We start from the raw sequence: 20,194 nt of genomic DNA, 5'->3' as shown, positions 1-20,194 counted from the left end.
GTCTCATTTGTGTCTCGTTCATTTCTCAGCTTAGCTCCAGCGCTCTCCTCTTCGCCCAAAAGCATCAGTCTGGCGGGTGACATCACCATCATCGGGGGCAACCGGACAGGCGTGTTCGTCCAGACGGTGAGGACGGGGTCGACCGCGGAGCGATGCGGGCTGAAGGAGGGCAGTGAACTGCTGGAGGTGAGAGACTGAAAACTGATTTGCGTAAGACAGGAAGTTCCTCCTTCACTGAAACACATTTTCACTGCACATACTTGCAGTCGTGATAATAAAGATTGAGGCCATAATTAAAGGTGCATTGCGTAATATTTAGGAGGATCTGTTGACAGAAATGTAATATAATATACATAACTATGTTTTCAGTGGTGTATAAACACCTTACATAATGAACCGTTGTTTTTAATAGCTTAGAATGAGCCATTTCTATCTACGCACACCGCGGGTCCCCTTACATCGACATGTTCCTACAGGAGCCCTGATATTCGCAATAACGTATAGTTTAACTGAATAATTAAGTAAATCTAATTTCTTAATTTATCTTTGTAAAGAAACCTCATTGCTTAACTGGCTACTCTCCGCTGTCTCAGACGACAACATCTTTTCCTGTCGGCCACTATAACTTCTGTTGGTTGCAATTCACAACCTCACCACTAGATGCCGCTAAAATCACACACTGCACCTTTAAGAGAGTTACAATAATATAATTGTGATGTTACAAGTGCATGAATCACAGCTTTTAAATCTTTACTTGAAAGAAGATGCTTCAACTTTGCGATATAACTCAAATGGAAAAAGCTTGCTCTTATAACAGCACTAATTAGTTTATCAAAAAATAGTGAAGAGCCAAAGATCACTCCAAGGTTTTTGATTCGTTTACGTACAGTGGTTGAGAGAGGAACCGGGCTTCCTGAGCAGGGGAGGGATTTTACAGGACAGCCTAGAATTAAAACCTTTGTTTTATCCTCATTTAGCTTCAGATAATTATTTGTTATCCAACTCTTAATATAATTTACACATTTCAATAATAACATCGAATGAAACAGTGGTGTCAAGCCTTACTGGAAGGTAAAACAGAGAATCATCTGCATGACAGTGATATGAAATGTTGTATTTCTGAAAAATGTGGGCCAAGGGAAGCCAATTTAAAGGGAAAACAATAAAGGTCCCAAAACGGATCCCTGGGGCACACCACACAAGACCGGTGCAGATGATGTGGAGAAATTTCCTAAATTTGCAGAAAAAGTCCTATTCTCGAGGTAACAAGCGAACCACTGTTGTACAGTGCCTGTATCATAGTGAACATAATCAATATCCAGTGAACAACTGTGATTGGTCCATCCTGACCAGGGCTGAAAAAAGTTACCATTATCATGTGACAATAATTCTGGTTTGGAGAATAATTTAAACCTGAATAATGACAAGACAAGACAAGACAAACTCTAATAGAATTTAAATAAAAATTCACAGTGAATAACTCAAATAGAAGGTTTATTTATTCGATTCATTGTAACTGACCAATCAGATATGATGTCTAAGCCCCGCCCCTTTCCAGAACCCCTTGTTTCATATCAATAATCATTTGAATGCTTGTTTTGTTGTGTGTGTTAGTTGGATCAGGTGTTGTTGGGCGAGGGTCGTGTTCGCCTCAGTCAGTGTACGGCTGAAGTGGCTCATTTCTCACTGCAGTGGTGGACCGAACCGAACGCACTCAAACACACACACAACCAGGAGGGTGAGAGACAAACATCCACTGACATCTGAAGTTCACTACACAATGTGACGTTTCACTCAGTATTTGTGTCTTGTTTTTTCAGCACAAACATATAAATCTTCTCAAATCAAGATAAGTTTATTAGATATATGCAAAATTATGTAATATATTAAGTGTTGAAATTGATCGCAATGAAGTGAGTTTATGCTTAAAACAAGAAAAATACCAAAACTACCAAATGGGGTCAGAAAAATAAACTTGATTCAAACGGCAAATAAGATAATTTTTCTGACCGCATTGGTAGATATTTGTTCTTGTTTTAAGCATAAACTCATTTTGGTCAATTTCAACACTTGCTTGTGCTGGAAAACAAGAAATTGCAGAAGAAAATCTAAGAAAATTATACTTTTTTTGTTGTTAAGTTCTCCGGTTAAAACTCCTAGACATCCTTAAAACAATACACAAGCAAAACTATGTGAGATATTAATGTGATTGCAAAAAAAATTATCTCATGATTTATCTTTTTTTTTCTGACAGATTATTTTCAGCTGCTTTAAGAATATAATTTTATCGTGAAACAAGTAATTATTTTGCAGTGTAAGGCATTTTTTTCCATGTACAGTATATCAATAAAAAAGTAATTAATTAAAAGAAAAAAAGTCGAGCGAGATTTATATATCAGAAATGTCTTAACATCATTTTGATCTAATTCAATCATTTTCTTTCAGGTTACTCTCGTTTAACGGCTGAACTCTCGTCTCCATCCTTCACCGGCGCCGACTCGTTCTATGTGCGCGTGAACCTTGACCTCATTTCCCACGGCGACCCGCCGTGTCTCAGGGTTCGCTGTGACGATGTGCTGCACGTCACCGACACGCGTTATAACGGCAAATATCAGTGGCGCTGCGTTCGCGTGGACAAACACACGGGGGCGCCGCTGCAGGCCGGAGCCGTGCCCAACTACAACCGGTACACAAAAACACACTAAACATTGAAATATTATGAAGAATTCAAATTAAATACCGTCAACTCTTCTGAACATAAAGGCCTGTTCGCACCAAGAATGATAATTATAAAAATAACTATAATGATAACTATATTACCGTTTACATCGTTTAATGTTCAGTTTATTATCTTTTATAAATGTATTTTTAAATTAATAAATACTGTTTATAAGCGAGCGCTGCCATTTTGTTGTCTACCGCTTTAAATGCTCGAGCTTGTTAAAGCAGGATGGATTCTGATTGGCTGTAAAATATTGATTCCAACTATATCGTTTCTCTGTGCCATTATCATTATATTTGTGGTTTGGATACTACTATTCTTTTATATTTAGAACGATTTTCAGAACTATATCTTTATCATTATAGTTATAGTTATCGTCCTTGGTGTCAACAGGTCTTTAATCAATTAAAAAGTAAATAACTGATGGTCCAGGGCTGGGAATAGACACTATATATTTTTCAATGTTGTGAGTATTTTACTTAGTATTTTTGTCTTGTTTTCCTTTACAAATGCATTATTAAATCATGATGCATTTACTGGACATGCAAAATGACAAGATATTAAAGGGATAGTTCACCCAAAAATGAAAATTTGCCCATTGACAGATATTGATCTAATTTTAATCATAAATTGACTTAATTTTCATCAACTTCTTACATCAAAAAACAAGTCTTCTTATTTTGTCATTTTGCCTCTCCAGTAAATGCATCTTGATTTAGGAAAGTTTAGATATTGGTGCTGTGAAAAAATATATGTTTGGTAATTTAATATTGAATTTCTGTGTTAAATATCCGCCTGATGCATGTCAGGAGTCTGAACGGGTGTTTTTCTCATCCAGAGCTCAGCAGCTGCTGTTGGTGAGACTTCGTACGATGGCGATTGAACAGAATCAATGCAGGAAGAAGGTGATGGTCTGTCTTTAGATTCCTGTCTGTCTTTCTATCTCTGTCTGTCTCTCTATCACACATATTGAGCTGTTTGATGTGTGTCTGTCTTCAGTTCTGTAAGAAAACCCCTGAGCACATTCGGCTCATTAAAGCGGTTTCTTCAAACTATCGTGCGATCGGCTCGTCCAATCAGGTGCTCTACACACTCAGTAACCGTAAGCCCCGCCCACTTACACATGCAACCATTCAGACAGAATAACAGGAACACTAAAAGCCAACATTAGCAGTGAGTGTGTGTTTGTACATGTATTTGTGTGTGTGTAGGTCATGAGGAGCAGCTGATCCCGTTCAGTCTGGTTCAGATGGTTCGGGTCTCCAGCAAACGGCCGGTGCTTTTCTGTCCGTCTCTGCTGTCACGCGGGATCATCGAGCGGCTTCTGCAACCGGCCGAATCCGGCCTGGACTTCAACACCTGCAATCCAGGTACACAATCTCAGCATCAGCTAAACTAAGAGATATTATTGTTAACTAAAACTTAAACCATGTTACTTGTAATAAAATAAATGTTAACCGTTATAATATATAAATATAAATGAATACTTTGATAACTACCTGTCGTGAAATAAGTTTAATAGATACAAAAATAAAAACCACATACACGTTTTAAAAAAAAACGAATAAAATGATGAACTTTATAAAACCTTACAGAAAACTACTAAAAATAACAAAAACTCACAACAAAATCACTAAAACTAAAATCAAAACATTCAAAAGATTGTATTTGAAAATACATTTCAAAATAAGAGTCCACAACAAGGAATAATGATACAGGGATAATACTGTTACTTAAATGACAAAAACTACTAAAAATGACAAAAACCCAACAAATTGCTACAACTAAAATCACAATATAAATGGAAAATATAAAAATGAATTCAAAATCTTAATGTATACTGCAACACTATTACTAAAAATTATATAAAACTACTAAAAATGAAAAAGAAAACAAGAAAAACAAAATATTAAATACTAAAAATACTATCATATTACTAAAACTTAAACTAAATTTAAAATAAAAATATAATCCAAATTATTACATACAATTATTATATGCTATAATAGTATATTAACAACGATACTAAAATAACACTGCATTTACAGCTGGTGGTCACTTTGTCTTTTTAAAAATAGTTTGTTTTAACATTTCATTTTACATGTTTTTTGTATAAAAAATCTTGATACCTTTTTGTTCATAATGTCCGGAATTTATTATACTTTTTATTTTTTATTAATATTATTATTTTTATTACTATTATCATTGTGTGCAGAGCCGCTGGAGAGTTGTGTGCGTCAGGATAAAAGTGTGTTCCTCTTAGACTCTTTAGATCAACCACTGGGAATCAAACTACAGAGTATTCAAGAGGTTATTAACCAGGTACGTGTACACACACACACACACACACACACACACACCGGGAATCAAACTACAGAGTATTCAAGAGGTTATTAACCAGGTAAACACACACACACACACACACACAGGGAATCAAACTACTGAGTATTCAAGAGGTTATTAACCAGGTAAACACACACACACACACACACAGGGAATCAAACTACAGAGTATTCAAGAGGTTATTAACCAGGTAAACACACACACACACACACACACACACACACACCGGGAATCAAACTAGAGTATTCAAGAGGTTATTAACCAGGTAAACACACACACACTGGGAATCAAACTAGAGTATTCAAGAGGTTATTAACCAGGTAAACACACACACACACACACCGGGAATCAAACTACAGAGTATTCAAGAGGTTATTAACCAGGTAAACACACACACACACACAGGGAATCAAACTAGAGTATTCAAGAGGTTATTAACCAGGTAAACACACACACACACACACAGGGAATCAAACTACAGAGTATTCAAGAGGTTATTAACCAGGTAAACACACACACACACACACACACACAAACACACACACACACACACACACACACAGGGAATCAAACTACAGAGTATTCAAGAGGTTATTAACCAGGTAAACACACACACACACACACACAACCACTGGGAATCAAACTACAGAGTATTCAAGAGGTTATTAACCAGGTACACACACACACACACACACACACACACAACCACTGGGAATCAAACTACAGAGTATTCAAGAGGTTATTAACCAGGTACACACACACACACGCACACACTGAGTGCCACCTCTGTTAAACTGTGTGTGTGTGTGTGTTCAGGACAAGCACTGTCTGCTTCAGCTAGGCTTGAGTCATGTGGAGAATCTCCTGAAGCAGAGCATCTACCCCATCATCATCTACATCAAACCCAGAGACAAGAAGGGCCGCAAGTTCAGGTGCGCATCTCCATCTGTCTCTGAAATTGCCTTTTAAAGTTCAATCCCTGAATCTGAGATAATGTAGCAAATGTGATGCGGAATTGGAATTGAAGTTGAAATATAAGAAAGCAGAATTACAATAAGCTGAAATTTATATAACTGTAATATTATAAAACAACAAACGTAATTGTATTTTTTAAGTTCAAAAGCCTTAAAGTTCGAAGGCCCGATGGATGAACAATGGTTAGTGGATAAAGATGATGTAGTTACAACATCAGCCCAGCCTTGAGCTTTTGATATCACATTAAGAGCCCAACGAAACGTGTGTGTGTGTGTGTGTGTGTCAGGAAGCTGTTATCAGGCCACAGAGAGGAGGATCTGATGGAGGTGTGTCAGATGGAGGAGCTGCAGCTGGAGACTCTCCCTCTGATGTTCAGCACGCTGGAGCCGAACACGTGGAGCTCCACAGACGAGCTGCTCGCCGTCATACGCAGCACCATCCTGGTCCAGCAGAGGGCCGTGGTGTGGCTGGAGCAGGAGCGCGTCTAGACATCATCATGCAATTCCAGTCAAAACTAATTTTTGCATACAACTTTTCACAATACATGTCGTTCCAAAGCAGCTTTTCAGGACATGCATGCAATCTGGAAGTAATGATGATGCATCCAGACATATTATTTTAGGTTTGGTTATATGGGACAGATGGTTAATGAACATACTGATTATATATGCACACTCAAATAGTCCATAATGTGAATCATTTAATATGAATATTTATAACAAACGGATGCTGGATTTTTCTGGATTGTTTGTTTGTGTTCATGTTTTACATCATAATTTCACTTTGAGCTTTGTTGTAGTAGGTTATATATATATAATAGTAGTAATTAAGTTATATATATAATAGTAAACTTCTATATAAATATATATTATTTTATTACATGACTTGAATTCTAATGTAGAATGCGGTCTTGATATCAGACCCCTGCCATGAAAAACAGAGCGTTGCCATGGACGCAGGATTCTAACCATAGAGACGGAACGGACTATTTTCTTTAGCGGAAGCCATATAAATCGTTTTTGAATCAATAAATTCCTTTTTAAATCAATATTTGTGTCAAATTATTGATTTATTTGGTAGGCAGCCATGTAATAAGTGGGATAATGTATAGCGAGTTGGTTGTTATAGCGAATACAACTCCCTTCAGGGTGTCGGGAGTTGTATTCGCTATAACAACCGCCTCGCTATACATTATCCCTTACATATATAATAGTAAACTTCTATATATAAAATAAAAATCAGACAACACGGCCACAAATGTTGACAGATATTTAGTAGAAAAATGTCTACGTTTTTTGTTTTAGTTGAAAACCCTGTCGTTTTGGCCACTCGTTACGACAACTGCATTTTGGGGGCCTGAAAACGCTAACTTTTTGAAAACGATATCTTTATCGTCTGTGTAAACTACTAAAACGTGATTTTGTGAAAACTGAGATCATGCCTATTATGTGTTCAGTTTACATGCGTGTAATGTTTCTTTATAAAGTGACATCGCTAACTACTGGCCTGGCATGAGTAATCCAGCATTTTTAGTAGGCCAGTTTTCTCAGATCATTTTGACATCGTTGTCGTCGTCTCTATTTGAACAACGCAAAGGAAAACGTTTCTGTTTTTAGTAAATCGTGTGAACGTGCTCTTGAGTTTCAGGCACACAGGAGCGTGTAAATGTAAATCTAATTCATGAGCTGTAAATAATACTCAATCAATTATCTCATTTAGGCCATTTAAAGGATAATTCCGGTATTTAACACCTTGAGTCTATTTTGTAGTTTGTTTTGGATGAACAAGAGTGGTGGACAACATTTTTTTGACAATGGTTCCTCTCTCGAGTTTTTGACTATAAAAGAATTGGCCATGGACCCATTTAACATTGGAGTCAATGGGCATGTCCGAAAATGTCATTAAAACAGCCAATAATGTTTGTTTACAAAATTGTTAAACTCACCAAGTGGTGACATGTGATTAGTGCATGCAGGGCTGTGTACGCAGTGGTACTCGGGCACGAGACATGAAGGCATCTGATTGGTTCTTTACATTCGCACCGAATGGCAGTGATTGGTTAGAGTTTTTACTGTCCTACAGCTGCTACAGAGGTCAGATTTTTTTCATTCCTTTTTCTGAACACAATGTATTGACTACTATCAGAATGGAAGGACCATTTCACCCAGTATAAAAAAATAAATTCTGAACAGGATTACCTACCCTAGCTTTAAATAAGAGTCGTTCCGACACTGAAATCCCAGCAAACACATTTACGTTGTGGCAACGTCTACGGCATACCTGTCAACATTTGGGTACTAAAATACGGGAGATCTGAACAGGGGGGTTTGTTTCTTGGTTAGAAACAAAAAAATTATGTGATTACTCACGATAAAAAAAATTATGTTTTTTATATATTTTATAATGTCATAATTTCACATTTAATCTCCAGATTAATGTAGAAACGACAAAGACAGTATATTTTAAATATTTGTCTAAAATGTAGGAAATATATAGAAATGTAATAAAGTTATCAAACAGTTTGCACTGCATAAATGTTAAATTATACATAAAAGAACATTTGTAACTTTAATGATTCATCTGTCAAGAGCAGTGAGTTTTTTTCTCTGTTCGTTGATTAACTTTACTGACAGAAAGCTTTTTTTGGCTACTGTGTCTTTAAGAGCAGCCGCCGCTGACAGAGACGCACATCTCACACGCGCATCATTCTCTCACAACTCTTCTTTATGTTCATTTAAAACTATTTAACTAATTTAAGAGTGCTCAGTCTGCTCTTATGAGGATACTCGACAAAACGGACATTTTTGCAGAATTGCGTGTTAGTTCGGTCAACTTCAAGCCGAAAGAGAACTCGATTTTGGCGCTCAATTTGTCTTTGCGTGAATGGGTTAAAAGCATTTGCAAGGATAAAAGCACATCATATAATGTAACGCCAGCCAAAGGATGACAGAAAAAACGGATGCTGAGTTAATTACGTGAGGTGATCGCTTTATTCAATTTCCAACGTCGATCTGCGCACGTCAACAGCGCTACTGAGTTGTAGGTTGCCAGCTCACAAATGGGTTGACATGTGTATGATGTGTTGATTGCGCGAGTAGGATGGGTTTCATACAAGATCTGGCAACTGGGCAACCTTGGAATAATATATTGATGTGATTAGTCATATAACGACGTTTGGGAATACAAATTACGGGAGTTTCACGGGAGAAAGGACAAAACGGGAGGGGGCGGGAGATGGGTGTGAAATACGGGAGAGTACCGGTGAAAACGGGAGTGACAGGTAGGGTCTACGGCACGTTGCATTTCTGCTATGGCAACGTAGCTGTCTACATGCTTGCAACAACGTCGAATTGTAAGACGCGACATTCAGCAACTGAGAGACTATGCTAAAAAAATGCTAGATAGGCCGATATCCCCCATTTAGCATTTTATGTTTTGAGGTTAACTTTTAATTAGTCAGATGTTAAATGATATACATTTTTAAACTATTGTTTATTCCTACTTAATGGGGCTATCAGTCATTTAATTATAATCAACACCTGCAAGTGCACTCTTGAAGAAGAGTAAAAATGACAAAAGGTTTCATTAATTCAACTTTATTAAAATGCATATGGTAATCAAATTGTACTTCCAAAAGTTGTACATTTGTGGGGAAAAAAGAAGTGTATATTCTTTTTTAAAGTTAAATAAAAAGCAAAGGCAGATCAGAACATTTAATGAACAACTGTGTTGTCCCAAATTTCAGGAAATGTCCACAAATCCAGAGGAGCAAAGTAATGGAGACTAAATAACAGACAAGTCAAATGAAAAACTAAAGTGCGAGCGAGGCTACATTAGAAAATGAAGTTGTAAGTTGTGTTTGAATAATTATGCATCTTATTTAGCTGAGGCAGGCTAAATTAAACTACTCACGTAGGCTATTCTTGCTTAATGAAGATGACAACACAAGCCCAACTGGTGGTTGCAATTTAAAAGGCTGATTTTCCCACTTCAGGGCAGTGACGAGTAGGTCGTCCAGACATGGGCACAACCTTAAGCAACATTGTGACAACATTCACCACACAATGTAGTTATAGCAACCTTTTGGCAATGTTGCTAAAGCGTTATTAGAAGGTTGGGTACGTCGTGTCAACGTTCTGTGTTTACTGGGATGTCAAACATTATCATCTGCCATTTAATTTTTAGCCACACAACTTTTCACAATGTTCATTAATTTATTATTTAATCTATGTGAGCTTGACATGAGTGGCTGAGGTCAAACATTGATAATGTCTAATATACATTTAGGCATACATTAAAACTGCACCGAGTCCCTGAATAATGACTGTACATCATTCTGGTAATGTACATTTATTTGTATGTCAAAGTAAAGGTGGCTACACTGGATATTTGTCTAACTAAATGCCTTCATAAAAAAGTTGATTACCATAGTTTAAACTAAGAAAAAGCACTGTTGCAGTCTAAAGCCCAACTTTCAACTTAAGTTACCAGCAACTGCCTAAGGATCTGAAGTCACAGGACAAAGACACTCATGAACACCGAAAATTCCTGCTTCAAATAAATGTCACAGATGAGGAACAAGAGGCAACAAAAGAACTGATTGTATATAATAGCAGTTTTATTTAAGTCATAAGTCCTACAGCCAGTACTGAATGAAATTATGGACAGATGGATGTGTAGGTGGTCTCAAACGAATCACCTGAAAAAGGAACATGAAAGTAATAGGATCATGTTCAATATTGAATTCAGCCAGAGCAATGAATGATTAGGAGTAATGCATACTTGTCTGATAGTAGTCATAAATCAGAATGACTGCTGGCTTGAGATTTTTCACTGCAAGAACCGGTTTCAACTGCAGAGTGTAACTCATGGGCACGCCTTTGGGAACCTGGGAGAAAGGATGAACAATAGCACAGACCACACTTGAGATTGCAGCTAATAATATACCCAGTGTACAGGGTCTCACCTCTTTTAGATACACTAGGACATGATCATCTTCAGCATCAACCCGCTCCACTAGCGGAGCAAACGATTGGGGTGGAGATCCAAGCTGAGGAAAAAAAAAAAACAATTTACAGACACAATCACATCTGAAGGAGCTTCAAGCATCTTGGGACTTTCTAGATCTTAAACCTACGAACCAGTGACGTATCTGCTGTGAAGCCTGACAGAAGCTTAATGTCAACTAGAACCATGTTAGTGCTTGCTTTTACACCGTCGTATCTGAATGACAGTGGTTGGGAATAAAGAGGTTTAGGTCAACAGAATCAAGAACGCAGGATCCTTTTGAATGAGTCAAACAAGAGCTGGTTTCAGGACACAAAGCCAAAGCTGTTCTTACTTTACTGTGAAGTTCAACATAAGATTGGACCCAAGCGGTCTGCAGTCTCCTGTCACCTTCGCTTCAACACTCAGTGTCCTGGAGACTTTAACGGGTGTTGGGATGTTGTAGAAACACGCCACCTACGTATGAGCGCCGGGCAGACAAGACTAATCAGATTTGGATGTGCACAAAAGAAACAGAAATAGAGAGGGTTAAGATACGGACCTGCACAGACACACAAGTGGATCCTGATGCTTTAACACTATATTTGCCAGGAATGTTCTTCAGCGGCTTCTCCTGATACAGCAGCCTGTTGTCCCGATTCACATTGAAGCTATAAGAGTCTCCTCCCACTACTGAGGACTGTACAGTAATGGTGCTGGAGCCATCCAAGCTGAACACTTGAGCAGCGTACACAGACAGGGCATGAAGAGCCACCAATGTGTCCTAAAAACAACCACCAGATTAAAAACCTCCTCATAAATGATTGCACTCATGTTTGGTAGTCAGAGGCACCTGGGTGGAGGAGAAGCCTCCATAGGGATTCTGCTGGGCCACAAGCCAGTTGACAATGCGGTTAGCATAGCCCAGATTAGCGGTAGTGAGAGGCTGAACAGCAAGAACTGCTAGCAGAACGTAAGAGCTGATCTCCACTGCCAGAGTATCACCAGATGTCGTCTGAGACCAATGGAGCTTAGTGCCTTAGGATGAGATGGGAGGAAGTTGATTACAAAGTACTGGATTAAACAAGATGCTGGTAAATCTTACCTTCAGAAATGGCAACGTTGTTCAAGGTTGTTAGAAGCTGTGATCGAGTGGTGGTCTCTCCAGCCAGACTGAAGGTGTAGGTCAGCAGAGCCGTGGCATAAGTGTTTCCCAGGTTCTCAACGACAGGCCTCAAGCATGACAGAGCGTTGGCAATGACAGAATCCTGAAAGCAAAGCAGATGTCAGACAACAGCTGGAAAAGGCTATCTGCAAGGAGCTCATACAACTACTGGAGATGTTTTTACTGTGGTGGGGACGCCTAGTTCAAGCAGCGATGCAACAACGTAGGCAGTCATGGTCACGTTATCACCAACTCCACCCTAAAACACACAAGGACATTGATTAAAAACAATATTGTAAGGTTTATGTTAAGGTCCATTTGATAACATGTACCTTCATGTCGTTGTGGTACAAAGTTCCCTGTTGCATGAGACAACCATTTGAACCCTGCTGGCTTATTAGCCAGTCCTTTGCACTCTGAAGGACATTCGGATCAATGAAGATGAAACGCTTCGCTAGACCAAAAGACCTCATGACAAAGGCGGTCAACCTGGCCATGGAGGGGAGTTGTTAAACTGAACAAACCGCTAGTGACAAAGGTTACACAACTAGAATAACAGCATGAAACTCACCATGTATTGGATGCATCATAACCAAATGTGCTGTAGGATCCATCACTGTGCCTGTAGTTTAGTTGTCCTTGGTATCCTGTTCAAAAGAAAAGTGGCAGGGGATGAGAGCTTATAAAAGAGTCTTGACAGCTTTGATGGGAATCAAAGACTTAAAGTCATTAAGATTTAGTCTCCACAACACTAAAAATGGATCTGCTCGCCCATACCACGCTGAAGGTAGCCTGTAGAAGTCTCTCGGATGGCTGCGGTCAGTTGCCCTGTGACTTCCAGGTACAGCAGGATGTAAATATTTGGAGCAAGAATGATCATATTCTGCTCTCCACAGCCAGATGGCATCCGTAATAACCCATCTAGATTCTTCAGAGCACGTCCCATTATGTCCCCTACAAGGATGTAAAGCATAAAACCCACATCAGAAACAGTTATTCTGCCAAACATTTGTGTCAGTTTCTACTCCATGAAATGCTTTACCAAGGACTGAAACTGAACATCTAGCTGATCCTTGAACCACATTTGTCGGAAACGTCAGTGTCACGTCTTCAGAAAGAACTTTTCCTGCAGACCGAACAGAATGGATCAGCATTGATTGCTAGGCTAATGTTTGGTTATACAGGGAGAAGGTTTTTTGGAATCATTGAGTGCAAACAAACCCTTTGGACACAGTAACCAACTCTGGGTGTTTGTCCTTTCAACTCCTTCAGGCTATAAAAGCAAAACAACATCAGTAAAGCCACATGAGATCCATGATCAAACTCCAGAAGGCTGGTGACACTTACCAGGACAAGTAGACTTCGAGTGACTACGTCAATGCGTCCTCTTGTCGGCACGGTTACAACCTCAGTGCCACATCGAGTCTGGGATGGTTCAGCTGAAGCACTGACAGTCACATTGACAGCTCCTGCAGTGAAAGACAGGAAGTGAGCAACACAACAAACTTTAAATTTGGTAACAGACGTCTAAAACTGACCGAGAACAGACACTGAGAGAACCCAATTGAAGGTCTTTCTCCCATTGCCACAAATACAGGATGAATACGGATCAGTATATGGTTTAAGAGTGAAGTTCATGGATGAAGCTGGAGTTACTTTAACCTGCCAATGAAAAAAAGCACATGGAGAAAAGACACAACCTTCTCTATACAGATCCATTACAGTATATAAAGAAACCATGACAGACCATGATGCACTTGGATAGATAGCTGAAGACCGTGGCCTTCAGATCAAAAGACTCCCCACGGACGATGGAGTACGGCAGGGAGAGCTCCAGGAAGAAGGGCTGGAAGACCGTCAGCAGAGCAGGAGGAGCAAGACCAAAACCTTTGGAAGACAGGCAGAATGCCTCAGTCTCCCATGTGGTGATGGTGTCAGGTACAGTGAGGGGAACTCGTGTGGATCCAGTCGCTCTGAAGAAAAAGGACCCAACTATAAATGAGGGGGACCGAAGTAAAAACTGTGGGAAAGTAGCTTTAGATATTACAAAAGGTTTTACAAACCCCACTTGAGCAAGCTGCCAGATCCAGGTTTCTGGAAAGTAAGTCCTGATGGTCACATCAAAAGAGGAAGCGTCAACTCCAGCACTTTCTGCTACTGGAGGAGCCATTCCAGCCATAGCCATGGCTACAGGATAACGATAATACATTACTGAAAGAGAAAAGCAATTTGAAGTTTCCAAATGGGTTGCAGTTTCAGGTCATAGATTCCTTTAGTTTTATTATAGTTTGTAGCTTCTATCAAGTCATGTGGCAATATGAGCACAAGAAAAAAAAAAACTGACATACCATCATGGAAGTTACGATAATAATTCAGGCCTCTGTACATGACACACTGAGGTACCCTGATAGGCAAATTTGTGGCAACCTTTATCCCCATGCTCTGTCACAGCAAGAGAAAAACATTTGAAGATTAAGGTGAATTTATTAAAACAGGATAATGAACAGTTTTATACCTTGAAGGTTTCGTAGGCTTGGTCTGTAGGAACAGCCCGACGGGGTCGAACATTTAGGCATTCCTGTTCATCCTCAACTTCATATGGATAATCAGATAATGATCGCACTGGGAGCAAGTTGAACACCTGAGAACATAGAGACAGTTGTCTTCTAGTATTAAGTCATGTACGTAGGTCTTCAAAAGTCAAAATCATAATGTTATCACATTTTAAAAAAGGACAAATGTCTTCAATTTGGTTAAATTAGTTCAATGGCATGACAGGGTTTTCCCTGTCTTTGATCTGAAGTAAACTGAACATTTTAGTGTGGCACACATCCGATTAGAATCCAACTTCAGTTTAGGTTTAAAAAGGTGTAGCATCTTGATCAAATCAGACACATAATTCTACCCTCATATTTAATGAATAATCCAGCAAACTCTCCCAACAAAGGTCTATGAAACTTCCCCCAAAACTAACATCCCAAATGAAGTGAACAGTTACAGGACACATTTACATTGGGTGTTTAAGAAAATCATCATCAAGATTCTTATACAAAAGCGTCAATCAAGTTATGGTACATATTCAACGGCCTGCTAGAACAAATGGTCAAAAAGAAATTCCCTCCAAATTGGCTCACACAACTCCAGAGGGTGTGACATCTTCACACGCTTAAAAAAACCCCCCAAAACAAGATAACGTCTTAGAAATCCGATAATGTCTGAGAAATCCTGATGTGAAGATGCTGAACTAGAAGTTTTCAAAGGACCCCCAAGCTTGTGCCAGGCTGTGGCCTTGTCTTTCCGGTCACCAAAGATTGATTCCCACTGGTTCTCTTATCAAGACATCAGCAAAGATCAATTGGAGTCTCAACAAATTGCATCAGAACAGTTTTATTCAAATGGGCGAGGCATGCAAGTATCAAACTTAGTCTCATTTGATACATTAACTATCCTTACCCCTTTAAAGGGCTTGTTAGAACTAAACTGATGGTTTGCTCAAGGCTGTTGATCTGCTGAATTTCAAAGTGCTACAACTTGCAATCATATGTTAAGAGTAGTTTAAGTTTAGTCTACAGAACAGCAAGACATTTCCCATACCCCAGAAACATACATTTCTCAGAATTAAACTGAGTGTTCATGGGACAAACAGGTTTATTGATTGCAATTAAATTTTTCCACATTAAAGTTAAATTCTATTAACTGATCAAAATATTCATTATTGATAAGTAGTGATTTATTAATATTTATTTTAAGCCAATTAGCTACAAAGGAAATCTGATTGAGGCACACAATACCATTTCAGCACTCAAACGTCTTCCAGGCTCCATGATCCGGATGCTCTGATCTACAGCACTGATACCACACAGAGACCCTGCTTGAGCAGAGACCATCAGAACGCTTTCCTCCGCAGGAACAGCCGTAGCAGGAGAAAACTGTAGAGACACCTGGGACAAGAATTGACAGGCTATAGGATACATCACCATTCCTCACTTAAAGACAGAAGATGCCAGTGCACATCATACCTGGTTTTGGAAACATGTTTCTGTCTCAAATGATGCACTACCAACGACAACATTCTCACTGGGCAGAACGCAGTAGACCAGAATCTGCACTGCTGGAGCCATATCGACACTGACAGACAGCTGGAAAGACACAGAGCCGCTTGTGACTGTATTAGAAGCTCTTGCTGTGACCGTCTGAATTCCATGGAGAATGATCAATCCTCTGGACATGACCTGACAAGACAAATGGATGCATAAAGGTGCTGAACTAACTGAAAAAATGTAAAAAAACGAAATGTCCACTCACCATATAGATGATGTCAGTGCTGTAGTCACCAGTCTCTCCAACAAAAGAATACTTGACAGTCACTGGAAATGCAGCACCACATTTGAGCGGCTGCTCAAGCTTCACTATAGTCAGTTCACTAAATGATGGGTTGTCAGGAGAAGCAGTTTGGAGAAGCTGAACAACCCTTGTATCTGTAGTGAAGTATGGTGATTTGTAACCATAAACAACCTCTGGAGTCGCACTTGCCTGGGGAAAAACAAATTCAATCAGTTTCATGAGAGAAGTCCATTTCACAAAACAGAGCAAATCGTACCACTAGATTTAGAGCAGCTTTAGGAAGACTAGCAGTGCTGAGGGAGAATGTGGTAAGTCCTTTCTGGTTACTAGTCAGATTCAGCAGCAGTTTGTTGGGCCAGCTGTTACCATCCAGGAGATAAACAACTTTGTTTGCAATTGGAGTCCCATCAAAACGAGACACTGATATCTGTTGGGAATGATCAAGGTTAGGAAAGGGAAACAATATGAAGGCTCCTGTGACAAGGAATTAACATTTACTTGCCTTTCCATTAAATATTGATCCGGTTTCAAAGTAATCTGGGAGGTCCACAAACGTGACTTTGCCGACTTCAAACGTAATAGACACTGTTGCAGCTTTTGACATGACTACATCTGGGGGAGTGGGGATGGGGTGGAGGAATGCAATAGAAAAGTGAACAGCCAACAAACTTTAAAGCAAGTGCCATTGGTTCGGATAAGCCATTAGCTCACCTGTTCCCACCTCAGTGATGTTCACATTTACAAGAAAAGTGTCTTGCATATTATTTTCAAATTTGGTGTTGAAAAACACTGATGTATCGACGGTAAGGGAGGCACAGCCAGTGTCATTCATCTGGTAGCAGAACAAAATCACATTTAAATCAAGCACAAGCAGAAGAAAAACCTCCACTGTAAGGCAGGATTCAAACCTTTGCAGTTTTATTCAGGCAACGACGGGTCAAATCAGGAACCACAACATATGGAAACGGCTCACGGCACACTTCCACCAATGCTTGACCAAGCACAGGTTGGCCATATGTGTATCTGAGAAACATCACAAGGAACAAGATCAAGAACAGACCAACTTCAAGACAAGAAAATAAAGCTTTACTTACTTGGCACAAGCCTCAACTTTCAGTCCCACATCTGCAACACTGTACGTCTGTGGTGTGTTTACGGTCACATCAAACTTGGGCAAAACTAAACCAGAAACCAAATGACTTGAATCAAGACCTCAGATCGGTCACTGAACTGCTGCACAGTTTATACACGATGACTTACCATATTTTTTCACCTCAAAAACCTGGGAGATTGTTCGGTCTCCAATAAAAGCCTTTAGTGAGTACATCCCTATCTGAGCCTCTGGGTTTAACTCATGAGAAAGCTGCAATATCCACCCCGTTGAGGAAACATTTGTCCACTGACCAATCCGGTTATTATGATTATCCTAATAAAACAATGAACAGCTCAGAGGAAAAACAGCAAACAAAGCAAAAGTACAAAAAGCTGCATTGACTCCCATTCAAAAGACTTGCACTGGAGCACACTCACCTCTACCACCACCAGATTGTACTGCAAAAAGACAAAAGAATTAACATTTAAAAAACAAACTCACTGATCACTGAAAGTGCAAAATAGTGCACATAAAAATAACCTGCATTAAATGCGTTTATGGCCAGAAAACTCAATATGGTGAAACATCTGGTCTTACCATCTGATCAAAAGGCACAAATCTGGCATCCATAGTGACAACTCTGAAATTCACTGCAAAGAAACCAATAAACTCACGTTAATGCACTTGATCAAAACTTGTATCGTATTGGACTTTCTACACCTCTAATATTAAACCAAGGGACATTCACAGCTCACCCGTTTGTCCTGGATTGTAGATTGGTTTGTCTGATTGGATGAAGGTCAAAGGCAGGTAACGTCTGAACATGACTTTCCTCTCTTCAGTCGCTCTGAAGACCTTCCCTTGAACGTCCACCTTCAGCTTCTGCACCAATTCTCTATCTACTCGAGGAGCCTGTGGAGAAACTCAATTAACAAACCAGACAAAAAAGAAAAGAAAAACATGCGTCTCATGACAGACCTGGAAGCTAAAGCAGCGGTGAAATGACGTTGAAGAAACTTGCTGCACAAGTTGAGTTGTCCTGTTTTTCTCATCAAGCAGAGAAACTGTCATTGTGAGACTCCCTTGGGGCTTCAGAAGAGTTATGCATAATTTGGCATCAGATCCAGACTCAATCACTGCAGGGAACGTCACCATGAATAACCTGTGGAAAAAATACAGAAACCACAGGACATCTAGTTTATCACTGGATAGCAACAAATGAAGAGTAGTGATCTTTTACAATGGCGTTGAAAGAAAGTTTCAATCGGTTCACATAGATTAGTTTAGTTAATCCCAACATTAAACAGACAACAGAATGATTGATCACTTCAAATCACATTTAACAGTACTTACGGCCCTGGTTTCTGTCCATCAACAGCAAAGAGAAAAAGGGCTAAAAGGAGCCCTTTCCAAACACTAGTCTCCCTCACAGCCATGAGGAATAATCATCCAAGACCAAACCAAAATTAAGTCTCTTTCACAATTCTTAGCAAACTTCTCTTACGCTACCACTGTTTATTGCTGCTGCTGCTTCTCTCAATCCTCTGCACTGAACGCAGGGATATTTAAACACTTTTAATTGTCAGGGAATGCATTTACTTAGCTAAGTTAATTGATTAACCACCACCTGGAATTAATTGAGTTAATTGAGTTCTATCTGGTATTGATTTAAAACATATCTAAATACTGCCAGTGACACATGTAGGCCCAGTTTCACAGACGGTGCTTAGATTAAGCCAGGATTAGGCATTTGTTCAATTAGGGCATTTAAATAGCTTTTATAAATGTGCCTTTAGGGAAAAAAAAAACATTACTGGTGTGCATCTTGAGACAAAACAATGGCAATGACATATTTTAAGGTAATGTCAGTGGAAGTTGCTTTCAGTTAATACAGATCAATCATGCATTTTAGTCTGGCACTATCTTAAACCTTCTCTGTGAAACAGGGAGAAAACGGAGTGAAACCTTCTCAAACGTTTAATGAAAGTCTATTAATTTAATCTTATTAAAGAACTCAAATTGCTCCACCCTCAAGGCTTTTCCATTGCCTGACGAAAAAGTGCTAAATCAACCTTTTCCCCCCAAAGCTTTTCAATATCACTGCCATCATCAGTGCAGATGAGTGAGAGAAGCTGTCGAGCAGTAAACACCCTCTATAGTGTATCGTCATTTAGAAATGACACAGAGAAAATTGCATAAAATACAATAATGATATTCAACCCAAAAAAATACATTTTAGAATTATCATATGACATCTCCTTCAGCCAATACAATTTTAATCTATGTCCAATGTGCTTGACATTTTTGTCAACATAGAAATAAAGGAGACATTAGCACATGTTAGGTCACATTAAAAAAAAAAAAAAAAAACCTGCACAGCATCAGGCTAATTAGACTGCATCAGATGCTAATCAAACAAAGCACAAAAAGTAATTTTAGAGTTATAGATTGTGCTTTATTTTAAATTTGGGTTTACAGATTATTCTGAAAATATATTTATTGGAATGTATTCATTCCAATAAATATATTTTCAAAATAATATGTAAACCCAAATTACAGATAATTC

The 20,194-nt window shown here is 39.0% G+C and overlaps 2 protein-coding genes across 4 annotated transcripts in view; one reads left to right on the top strand and one right to left on the bottom strand.

Annotated features, from left to right (window-relative positions):
• Window positions 1–7,067, top strand: part of LOC306996228 (caspase recruitment domain-containing protein 10) — a 31,858-nt gene extending 24,791 nt beyond the window's left edge. Inside the window, exons 16-24 of one of the 3 annotated variants that reach the window (XM_079608527.1) lie at window positions 30–186; window positions 1,624–1,738; window positions 2,446–2,686; window positions 3,561–3,633; window positions 3,722–3,824; window positions 3,934–4,092; window positions 4,938–5,044; window positions 5,882–5,997; window positions 6,327–7,067. In XM_079608527.1, coding sequence (XP_079464653.1) covers window positions 30–186; window positions 1,624–1,738; window positions 2,446–2,686; window positions 3,561–3,633; window positions 3,722–3,824; window positions 3,934–4,092; window positions 4,938–5,044; window positions 5,882–5,997; window positions 6,327–6,528 — 1,273 coding nt within the window. In that variant the 3' untranslated portion in view covers window positions 6,529–7,067. Of the gene's footprint in view, window positions 1–29; window positions 187–1,614; window positions 1,739–2,445; window positions 2,687–3,560; window positions 3,634–3,721; window positions 3,825–3,933; window positions 4,093–4,937; window positions 5,045–5,881; window positions 5,998–6,326 lie in introns of all 3 variants that reach the window. The other 2 variants (XM_079608525.1, XM_079608526.1) reach the window with 2 other exon arrangements.
• Window positions 7,068–10,526: 3,459 nt separating this feature from the next.
• On the bottom strand, window positions 10,527–19,212 carry LOC307000148 (alpha-2-macroglobulin-like protein 1). Its single transcript, XM_079615469.1, has 34 exons — window positions 18,982–19,212; window positions 18,607–18,790; window positions 18,384–18,540; window positions 18,226–18,278; window positions 18,066–18,086; window positions 17,796–17,961; window positions 17,630–17,714; window positions 17,444–17,558; window positions 17,247–17,367; window positions 17,038–17,147; window positions 16,792–16,962; window positions 16,497–16,724; window positions 16,211–16,423; window positions 15,983–16,132; window positions 14,707–14,832; window positions 14,540–14,633; window positions 14,255–14,402; window positions 13,939–14,164; window positions 13,730–13,853; window positions 13,539–13,660; window positions 13,413–13,464; window positions 13,234–13,317; window positions 12,969–13,145; window positions 12,763–12,838; window positions 12,524–12,680; window positions 12,376–12,450; window positions 12,132–12,294; window positions 11,880–12,064; window positions 11,589–11,810; window positions 11,382–11,503; window positions 11,182–11,263; window positions 11,007–11,090; window positions 10,823–10,928; window positions 10,527–10,739 (listed from the first exon to the last, which is right to left on the bottom strand). The coding sequence occupies exons 1-34, from the start codon at window positions 19,062–19,064 to the stop codon at window positions 10,699–10,701; spliced, it is 4,323 nt and encodes a 1,440-aa protein (XP_079471595.1). The 5' UTR covers window positions 19,065–19,212; the 3' UTR covers window positions 10,527–10,698.
• Window positions 19,213–20,194: the final 982 nt, after the last annotated feature.

Source organism: Phoxinus phoxinus, assembly GCF_949152265.1.
Source record: "Phoxinus phoxinus genome assembly, chromosome: 1".
Taxonomy (NCBI): domain Eukaryota; kingdom Metazoa; phylum Chordata; class Actinopteri; order Cypriniformes; family Leuciscidae; genus Phoxinus; species Phoxinus phoxinus.
Note: the sequence above shows the minus strand (reverse complement) of the source record. Positions and strands in the feature narration are given on the sequence as shown.

Excerpts from the sequence above, each read along its gene's own strand:
- LOC307000148 (XM_079615469.1), bottom strand. The coding sequence starts at position 19,064 with ATGGCTGTGAGGGAGACTAGTGTTTGGAAAGGGCTCCTTTTAGCCCTT. Across the intron at positions 13,318-13,412 it reads TTGGTTACTGTGTCCAAAGG|GAAAAGTTCTTTCTGAAGAC; the intron begins GTTTGTTTGCAC and ends TTCGGTCTGCAG. Across the intron at positions 11,504-11,588 it reads CCACTTGTGTGTCTGTGCAG|GTGGCGTGTTTCTACAACAT; the intron begins GTCCGTATCTTA and ends GCTCATACGTAG.